The sequence below is a fragment of the Sarcophilus harrisii genome, chromosome 1 (genome assembly GCF_902635505.1).
Source record: "Sarcophilus harrisii chromosome 1, mSarHar1.11, whole genome shotgun sequence".
Classification (NCBI taxonomy): Eukaryota; Metazoa; Chordata; class Mammalia; order Dasyuromorphia; family Dasyuridae; genus Sarcophilus; species Sarcophilus harrisii.
Window position 1 is genome coordinate 670,491,184 of NC_045426.1, and position 9,903 is coordinate 670,501,086.

The following is a 9,903-nucleotide window of genomic DNA, read 5'->3' on the forward strand; positions in this document are numbered from 1 at the left end:
TCACAGCAACTCTGGGGATTCTCCAAAGGAGTTAAGATTTGGGAAAATCTATGCAGGGAGGGAGTGCCCCGCATATAATCTGCATACAATTGTCATAATTGATACACACTTATCTTTAGTATCTTGTTTGCTTCAGGTCAGGAAATATATCCGACACTAGGATGGGGAGGAGTTAAAGGGGTAACAGTGGGTTATTTGGATTTATGGGTCACATTCTGGATCCAGGGGATGTAGGCAGAGACAAGTGTATAGACATCTGGGGTCTTGGGGTCTCCACACCAAGTGCCAGAGAAGGAGACAATCCCCTGGGCATGTTTTCCACAGATCAGGGGCCCTCCTGAGTCAGCCTGGCAGGGAAAAAGTTCCTGCGGGTTAGTGTGCTGATCCTGGGGGTCCCACCTTGGCACCTGTCACTACTATGGATAAGTTCCCACCTGGCCTGACCCTGGCTTGGAAATCCACTGAGTGCTAGTCTTAGTTCTGTCCGTTATTAAAGTCCTTCCCTCTCTTTGGGGGTCAGTTTCCTCCTTGGTAAAATGAGTAGATTGAATTCAGTAATCTCTAAGACCCCTTCCAGCTCTGATGTCCCATGGCCCTTAATTGCCCTGATAATAATAATATCTCCCCTCACAAAATCAGAGGAGGAACTGGGAACAACCTTAGAGATAATTTAGTTTAGGGATTCTTAACTTGGGGTCCAAGGATCTAGTCCAGGTATTCCAAACCCAGGATCTATGGATAAATTTCAAGGGGATTTGTGAACCTGGATAGAAAAAAGATTATTTTCACTAACTTCTAAGTAAAATTGGGCATTTCCTTCAAATAGGATTTCTTTGTTTTTTTGCTGAGGCAATTGAGGGTAAGTGACTTGCCCAGGGTCACACAGCCAGAAAGTGTTAAATGTCTGAGATCAGATTTGAACTCAGGTCCTCCTGACTTCAGGGCTTGTGCTCTATCTACTGTACCACCTAGCTACCCCTAGAATTTTTTTTTTTTAAATAAATCATTATTCTGAGAGAAAGCCACAGATTTCACCAGATCAGTGCACTAAAAAAATCGCTTCCATCAAGTCCAACAGTTTCATTTTACAGCGAAGGAAAATAAGGGTCAACCAAGCTAAGCCCAAGTTCTCCTGTTTTGGGGTCCCACCCTCTATCCCTTCTGTTTCTGCCTCTTCTACCCTTTTCCTTGTCTCTCTATTTTGTCCACATCAGAACCAGGGTTGGTCAAGTTCAGAGGCCAGCTTCCTTCTTAAGGCAATAAGAGGAAGAAGAGAAATGTGGAAATGATCAGTGGGGGAATGGAAAGGTCCTAGGAAGTGGGAAGCCTCTCAAGATGAGTACCTAGGGTTTGCCCTGGAGACAGAGGAGCTGAGTTCAGACATTTGCTGTGTAATAGTTGTGCGCCTCTGGCCAAGTCACTTAATCCCTATTATCTCGTCACAAAAAATAAACTAAAAAAACTAAAATGAGTGCCCAGTAGGTCCAAATCTCAGCTAACATGCTAGCTGTGTAAGTCACCTTAGTTTCTGAGCCTCAGTTTTCTCCTGTGTAAAAATGAGGAGGTTGGGCTAGTGGATCTTTGAGATTCCTTCACACTCTAGGTGTCTGATCCTGTAGTGCAAAGACTTCCTGGGTCAGACCTTCTGTTCTAGGGGACCCAGTGACCTTTGGGGACACGTTGAGTCACTCACCGTGCAGAAGCCATTGCGTTTCCAGTTCCCGCTGTTGGCACAAAGCATCGTGCTGCTCACTTGGCCTTTCCAGGAGCTGTTACAGGTCTCCCGACCCAGCACACTCACGTCTGCCTCCATCAGACCCGGCGGGGACTCCCCAAAATCAGACAGAGAGCCCCAGCCGGACACCAGGCACTTTGTGCCCTGCTTGGGGTCGACACCCGCCCTGGGTAGCTTCAGTAGTCCCACCGAGGAGCTGAGAACAGCCTTGCGGCTTAGCTGGTAAGCAGAGACAGGTGGCTGCCGCTTAGGAGGCTGGCCGCGGCTCGCGTCATACAATTGCCCCCCCCCAAATCTCCTCACAGAGCACCTGCCCCTCATTCACCAACAGGAAAGGTCTCCTGAATTCTTGTTGAAATGCCTCCTGTTGCAATAATGACTGGTACATATACAGGGTTGTAATTTTTGAAAAGAGCTTAAATTGAAGATAATCTTTCACTTGAGCCACGAAGCCAGAGTATTATCATTATCTGATTTAAAGCAGGCCCTCAGCACCACGGACAGACCCCTTGTAGTGAACTTTTGGGAGGGCACACAGGAGATTGCACAGGATGCTTAGGCAGGCGTGGATGTGTTATGAGAAGTATGGAAGCAACATCCACATCTATGAGAACATTGCAGTGCTGGGGAAACTGAGGATTTGAAAAATTAATTTGACTGATTTTACTGTCAGGGTCCTGGGGTAGGGGTTAGAAGCAAGAATTAAACCCAGGTCTCCCTTTACTCTGATCTCATTATTCTTCCACTTATAATAAGCTGTTTTTCTACAAATCTTTCCCTCTGCCGAGAAGTGTCCATTTATGAAGCCCCTTACCCTGCCTGCCATCCTCTGGACTAAGTAATACCTGTTCCCGTTGTCACTTGTTTGTGATCTGGAAAAGATCCTTCAAACCAAAGGGAATGGCACTCAATCATCACTGATGACTCTCCGGTTCAGACTCAGTGTTCTGTCTAGGGTGCCTTCTAGCCCTGACAATAATTCTGGACATCGGGAAGAAGGGAAAGGGTCAGAGGGATCATCCCCCCACCCCGTGTTAGCTTACCTTCAGCAGGCAGATGTCATTCTGATGGGACAGTGGATTATAGTCCGGGTGCAGAATAACTCTCTGGATGTCGAACACCTGTTGAGTGGGCTCAGGGTTGCTGGGGGAGTGGGCACCCAGAACTACCTGAACAAGGCTTCTTTCTCTGTGTTGGGAAAGAGAGATGACCTTCCCATCTGCTCCTGTCATGGAAGGCCTTTGGGGGACCCAATGTGGAGGGGCCTAGAGGCCCTCGGGGGGAGCCAGTCTGGATCTTTGGGGCCTAACTCGGAATCCCAATTCATTTTCTCTTTTCTAAAAGCCCTAGGGAAGGAGGGTGGGAGGGAGTACAAGTAGCAGTATCTCTATTTTCCAAATGAGGAAGTTGAAGCTCAATAAATGAAATGCTTTGCTTAAGGTCACATAGCTAATAAACGCTTGAGTTAGGATTTCATGTTTCCAAGGTTTTTTCCTGGGTTTCAGATGGTAACGGAGAAGGGATTTTGAGCACATCTGGAGCATGGAGTTCTTAATCTAGGGACGCAAAATTAAAAAAAAAAAAAGTGACTAAAACTTTTAAAACCATTTCAATAAAAATGTTTTCCTTCATAATCCTCCGTAGGCAGCTAGATGGAGCCATAGTATGTAGAATGCCAGACCTGGAGTCAGCAAGACCAGAATTCAAATCCAGCCTCAGACACTTATTAGCTATGTGACCCTTTAGAAGTTACTTAATACTGTGTGTCTCAATTTCCTCATCTATGAAATAAAAAAGTTCTCCTCATCTGGAGAAGTAAATGGCAAATCACTCTATTATCTCTGCCAAAAAAAAAACCCCAAAAGGGGTCATGAAGAGTCAGGGCAGTGCTGAAAAACCACTAAACAACATAATCTGTGTTTAATTTCACACATTTAAAAACATTTTTCTAAAAAGGGGAACTTCTATGGCTTTACTAGACTGTGAAAGGAAACTAGGTCACAAAATGGTTGAAAATTCCTGATCTAGACTGATATAAAACTATCTAAGGGTAAAAGATAAGGCTATGCTATATGCATTGTCGTTATATCTGCCAGAAATAACTGACGTTTGCTTAGAGCTTTTAGGTTTGCAATATAGGCCTTATCTCGCTCGAGTTTCACATCAAAAGTGGGAATTAAATTCTATAGTTATTAGTCTGTCTGTTAACAAGCATTTATTAAACACCTACTATTTGCTACTATTCTTCTAATGTGTACCAGGCATTTTACTAAGCTCCGAGAATGTAAAGAACACAAACAAGCAAAAAGCAAAATAAATAAATATTCAATCCTTGCTCTCAAGGAGCTTTACAACCTGTCTATTATTAGCCCCAAATTGTTTTGTTTTTAACAAATGATGAAATTGAGTCTGTGAAAATGAAAAATGGTTTCCCTGAGGTCACACAGCTGGTAAGTCTCAAGAGCTGGAACTTCAATGCAGGACTTTCTGGTTCTAAGTCTGACACTCAATTCCACATTTTGAAAGTCTACTTTGGGAGGTTCTAGGCTCTAGAGCTGCAATTTGCCTCTGATTTCTTTCCCTCCAGCAATTTCTGTTGTCACAATCCAAGTGTGACACAATGAAAGGAGCCTTGTACTTGAAACGTAAGAAAATATGGGTTCTAATTTCATAAGACCTCACTGGACCCCAGTTTCCTCATTTGTAAAATGGGTCGTTTGGAATAGGTCGTTTCTGTGGTTTTAAATCTATGATTCTGTGAGCCTAGGAATAGGGTTGATCCTTGTCTCTTAAATTTCCAATGGCTGCTAAATCCTAATCTTGCAGCAATCTGGGAAGAGGTCAGGGAATTTGAGGAGGGTGGATACAGGGGCTATTTGAACCTCTGTTTCCTCATCTGTCAAATAAGAGAGGCAGGGTTGGTAAACTGCACGGTATTTCTAAACTCCAAATATGATATTTGTTCTATCTTTTCTATGTAGGGAATGAGAAAGTTAATATCTGTTTCACATGTACAGAAGCTGACTTAGAAAAAACTTAATTTAAGTCACGTCAGGTCATTAAAGCTAGTAAATAGCAGGATGAGGAAAAAGCTTCTTTATGTGAAAGTGTCCTCTTTCCCTTTGACCTGCTTAAAACAAAGCACTGGCTAACTGAGTGATTCTGGCCAAATCTGAGTTTTTGTTTCTTCATCTCCAAAATAGTGCTAATATTTACATTAACGGATGCAGAAGTGCCATCTTTGGGCTCAGAATGAGATAATGTATGTAAAAGGTACTTGGAAATGCTATATAAATACCAGTTATTATTACTATTACGTGAGAAGGTGTCTAAGAAGAAATCCAGATAACCTTTTCCTGTACTTCTGGGTTTTATATTCTTGTCCTGAATGGCCACTAATTTCATTGGGTAGCTTTAGGCAAATTTCTTTCCCTCTCTGGGAACTGATTTTTCCATCTGTAAATGAGCCTTTAACTCTAATTCCCTTTTAACTCTGATAATCTATGACTCTAAAAGATAGTTGCAACAGGTCTTTGAACTGCAAAAAGCAGAACATACTCAAGATCCAGGGGCTTTTATTTTAAGAAAGATTAAAAAGGGCTGAAGGGTAAAAGCCCTGAGGAGATAACTGGGTCCCTCCCAATGTGGGGGCCTGAAGACTGGAGTGAGAAAGGGTCTCTCACCTGTTGAAGAGGCAGTGGGCCGCTGTCAACACCCACTGGGCCATGAAGAGCACTCCTCCACAGTGATGTTCACCCTTTAAGCGCAAGGAAGCCATGTAAGGCCTGGAGTGTGGCTTGACCTCCCGGCCCCCAACAATGCGAATTCCCTTACAGCTGGGGAGCCCCTGGCCGAGGAGGAGGAAGGTAAGGGTACCTGTCAGGGACCAGGACAGGGGAACGCAGAGAATCAGGCCTCTTTGTAAAGCACCAGGGAAGGCAGAGGAAGAGATGAAAGGAGAAACCAGGATTCTTCCTTCCCAGTCTTAGGGGAAGGAGGAGACAGCAGGTGGGTAAAAGGTATCAGAGAGAGGCAGATCATGGGTGACTGGGAATGATACGGAGAGGGAAAGTGAGAGACTAAGACAGAGAGAGAAGAAAGAAGGAGAGAAAGAGAAAGAAGAGACAGAAATGAGGAAGGGAGAGGGAGGAGACTGGAGGTTGAGGTCAGGGAGAGTGAGGGGGCTGGGTGCAAGAAAAGATGCTGTCAGATTTAGGGATGAGAGAGATGGCTACAAGAGAAGGAGCTGAGGATGGGGAAGAAGCAGGAATAGGGTCAGGATCAGGAGTGAGAGCAAGCCAGAGATGATTAGAACCATGGAGAGCCAGAAGGAGGCATGAAGGAAAGGGCGCCAGAGGGGGAAAGATAGGAGGTGAAGGGAAGATTGGGTGGAGGGTCCAGGGCTCCCCACATCCTGGGAGCTCCTGCTCACCTAAGGGGTCTACAGGAAACAGCAGACTTAGTGCCAGCAGTCTTGAGCTCCAGCCCGGCCCCATCTTCCCTCCGCAGGACCTGCCACCTGCAGCTCTGGGCCTTCCACTGGCTTGGGGGAAGAAGGGGCAAGGGAACAGGACTCAGGAAGGAGAGGAGGGCCTAACCCTGTGGTTAAGGTGCCCCACCCCAGCCAGTCTCTCCTGCCCTTTGAAGAAACCTAGCTGGCTGTGTGACCTAGGGGAAAGCCTCTTCCCGACTCTGTTTCTTGGTTTCTCCATCTATAAAAGGGGGTGGGGGGCAGTGGATCAGCTGAGCTCTAAGGTCCCTTCAGATGCTAACATTCTAGAATTCCAGAATTTCATAGGAAGTCTTGGGATTGTGAGTGGTCCGTCTATTTAAGAATTCTAGGGGAGGAGGGGAAGTCTTAGAGAGGAGAGCTAGCCCCTGAGAGATTCAGGATCCAATGGAGGACCCTTGGTTCCAAATGACTGTTATCTATTACAAGTGGAAAGCCTTAGTTGCCAGAGAAATGAGGAGCACATTTGAAAACATTGTGTCACAAATGGAGCCTCACAAAAATCTGTTTTCTAGGTCCGGCTTTATTACTAATGCACTAAAAGACCTCAGTTTCTTCATCTGTGAAATGGGTAGAAAGATCATGGCTTGGTCTCCCTGCCTAAGGTTGGGATTAGGTCTGTGGGGTCATGAATGAAGCATCCATTGATCTATTTTTCAAGCTCAGCTTTGTCATAAACTCACTTAATATCCAGTCTCTGTCTCTCTCTCTCTGTGTTAGATTATTTATTTATTTGGACTATATTTCTCCTCAAGCTTGGGCAAGGTAGAGTATCCTGTCACCATGTAGAGAGCTAGATTTAGAAAGAGTTTTTATTTGAAATTGAATTTTTCTTTTAAACCAGGAAAGCCCAGCCAAGACCCCACCACTAGTCCAGCTCAGTGGAAGATGATGGCTACCTTTCTCTTAGACTAGGTTTTCTCCTCAGATTGGACAAAGCCAGGGTGTCCTGTCACCATGTGGAGTTATATTAATTGGAGGAAGAAGGATGAGATGGAGAAAGAGTTTTTATTCAAAATTCAATTCCTCTTCTAAACCAGGAAAGCCCAGTCAAGACCCCACCGCCGGTGCGGTGGAAGATCCCTTCCTCTGTCTTGGACTAGGTTTTCCCCATGTAAGACTGCAGGGGGAAGAGGCTGGACCCGGTGGACACTCGGGGCCCCGAAGTCCTGCCTTTGTGAGTGTTGCGCGCTGTCAGTAAGATCAATAATGCTGCAGCACATCATGGATCCAGGCCATGAAGGTGGAGACGCGGGTGTAGACGTCAGGGTAGCGGGGATCCCCACAGGTTCTGGATGAGAAGGATACCACGCCGAGAAGCCTCCCGTGGCAGATGAGCGGTCCCCCAGAGTCCCCCTGCCAAGCAAGAGGGAACAGTGTCAGGGCAGGAGATGAGATAAATGTTGAGAGGCTACCAGGGAGAGAGAGACATGGAGATAAGGACACAGATGGAGGCCTACCAGGCCTGCCCCTTCCCCAGGCCCGCCCGGGAGGCTCCCGGAGATCTTGTAGGGATAAGTACTAACAGCTGACTGCTGAGAAGCGGAGACCAGGACAGAGAGAAATGCACACACACAGACCAGAACAGGGAGAACTTGTCAGGCTGGGACCCAGACAAAGGACAGAGCTCGCCCAGTTTATTCGGTGATGAGTCAAAAGGCAGAACTGGGCTGGACCGTAACTGTCTGGCTCACCCCGCAGAAGCCCTGGAGCCGGCCCTTCTCAGCGCCCGAGGTGCAGACCATGTCCTGGTTGATGCTCCCCCTCCAGGAGCTGTTGCAGGCCGGCTGGGCCGTGACCACCACCTCCGCCTCCATGAGGACGGTGGTGGGGTCCTCCTGGCCGGGGATATCTCCCCAGCCACAGATCCAGCACTGAGTGCCCGGGAGGACCAAGGTGTTCCACTGGGGAAGGCGGGCCGTCTTCACTGAGTCCGTCAGCAAAGCACTGCCATTGAGCTGCAGGGGATGGGGGGTGGAAGAGGGGGGTTAAAATTGGAGACCAGGAGCAGGGAAGGAGAGGAAGACAGACACAGGGAGAGGGACGGAGGCGGGGTTTGAGACAGGGATGGCATTGGAGAGAGAAAAAAACAGGAGCAAAATTAGAGATGAGGGTGGTCATGGGGAGGTGGGGGGAGACAGAAAGAGAGAGAGAGAGAGAGAGAGAGAGAGAGAGAGAGAGAGAGAGACAGAGAGAGAGACAGAGAGATGGGAAGACCCCAAAACAAAGAGAGGGAGAGACTCAGAGCCTGTTGTGAAGTTCCAGGGTCCCACCACACTCTGCCCTTCCCCAAAGACCCTGGGAGTGGGGTCCAACCCTCCCTGCCTCCTGCCCTGCAGAGAGCCGGTAGCTCTGGGTTTCCAGGGCTCACCTTGAGCAGCTGTATGTCGTTGATGTCAGCCTGGGCATTGAAGAGTGGATAAGGGACTGCCCGAAGGATCCCAAATACCTGCTGGGTTGACTCTGGAGTAATCAGGGAGTGGACACCCAGGACTACCTGGAAGACAGTGGGCTCCCTGCAGCCCCAAGAAGGAAAGGAGAGATGTGAGCTGGCCGGGGATGAGGGAGGGATGCCAGCCTTTATTCCCTCTCCACTGGGCTCAGTATTTCCCCCCCACCGTGGGACCTCTGCGCCTGTGCACCCAATAGGATTACAGTCAGCATTTGGGAAAGCTGTGACCACTCAGGGCAAGACATCTCCCCAGGAACACAGTCTGAAGCAAAAGGACCTTGGTCTCCTGGGTCCTCGCCAGGGTTGCTTTCCACCCTGCATTTCCTTTCCCCTTCTCCATTTTGTATTTGACGGAAAGGGAAATTGAGCTCCAAGGACTTGCTTAAGGTCATGAAACAAAGGTATCAGACCAGAACTGTCTCAAACTAGGGTGCACTGTCATGGGATTACAGGGGGGGTTCTGATGTGGATGGGAGATCCCTTGAAGCTGGGCCTTTGGGCAGAGTACAGAGGTCGGGGTCCCAGGGCTGGACTCACTTGAAGACCTCACAGTGGGCAGCTGTGAGCACCCACTGGGGCCGGATGAGGGACCCCCCGCAGATGTGCTCACCGTGGTACTGGATGGAGACCATAAATGGGTAGGAGTGGGGTTTTGCTTCTTGACCTCCCACAATTCGGCCTTTGTGGGCCCCTGGGAAGAGAGACAAGACAGAGCTTCTTCATGGAGTCCCATACGCCAGGTCTGTGGGATATGCTGCCCCCAGAAGGTACTTTCATTCCTAGGTCACTCCTGAGTGGGGTCATGGCCCCTGTCAGGGGTTCCACTCTAATGACTTAACTCTTTGTAAGGATTCCAACATTCCACAGTAGGTGGATCTCTAGTACTGGGAAGGAAGGCTCCCCCAAAAAACTAGAATTCGTGATCTTATCAAAAGTCCTCAAATCAAGATCCACTGACTGTCTTAGACACGGGACAGGGATGGAAATAGTGACAGAAACGCTTTCTCAGGAAATATCAATGGCTCCCTATTGCTTCTAAGACCAAGACAAACTCATTCCAGACACTGACAATCTGACTCTTGACGATATGATTCCCACCCTTCTTTCTAGATTGATCCCATATAATTTCCCCTTCCTATATTCTATGTGGTATCTCTGCTCTGCCAGTCTCCCTATTTACCTGTGCTTCTTTTGCCCTCACAGGAT

The 9,903-nt window shown here is 47.6% G+C and overlaps 2 protein-coding genes across 2 annotated transcripts in view; both read right to left on the reverse strand.

Annotated features, from left to right (window-relative positions):
• Window positions 1-95: 95 nt before the first annotated feature.
• Window positions 96-6,462, reverse strand: LOC105749421 (serine protease 57). Its single transcript, XM_012542267.3, has 5 exons — window positions 6,168-6,462; window positions 5,419-5,611; window positions 2,779-2,923; window positions 1,694-1,954; window positions 96-347 (listed from the first exon to the last, which is right to left on the reverse strand). The coding sequence occupies exons 1-5, from the start codon at window positions 6,229-6,231 to the stop codon at window positions 192-194; spliced, it is 819 nt and encodes a 272-aa protein (XP_012397721.1). The 5' UTR covers window positions 6,232-6,462; the 3' UTR covers window positions 96-191.
• A 772-nt stretch (window positions 6,463-7,234) lies between these two features.
• LOC100914883 (serine protease 57-like) overlaps window positions 7,235-9,903 on the reverse strand; it is a 4,464-nt gene continuing 1,795 nt past the window's right edge. The window contains exons 2-5 of the mRNA XM_012542260.2: window positions 9,235-9,388; window positions 8,617-8,761; window positions 7,940-8,203; window positions 7,235-7,601 (exon numbers count right to left, since the gene is read on the reverse strand). Coding sequence (XP_012397714.1) covers window positions 7,449-7,601; window positions 7,940-8,203; window positions 8,617-8,761; window positions 9,235-9,388 — 716 coding nt within the window. The 3' untranslated portion in view covers window positions 7,235-7,448. The remainder of the gene's footprint in view (window positions 7,602-7,939; window positions 8,204-8,616; window positions 8,762-9,234; window positions 9,389-9,903) is intronic.

Excerpts from the sequence above, each read along its gene's own strand:
- LOC105749421 (XM_012542267.3), bottom strand. The coding sequence starts at position 6,231 with ATGGGGCCGGGCTGGAGCTCAAGACTGCTGGCACTAAGTCTGCTGTTT. Across the intron at positions 5,612-6,167 it reads GTTTCCTGTAGACCCCTTAG|GTACCCTTACCTTCCTCCTC; the intron begins GTGAGCAGGAGC and ends GGTCCCTGACAG. Across the intron at positions 2,924-5,418 it reads GCCCACTGCCTCTTCAACAG|AGAAAGAAGCCTTGTTCAGG; the intron begins GTGAGAGACCCT and ends TTCCCAACACAG.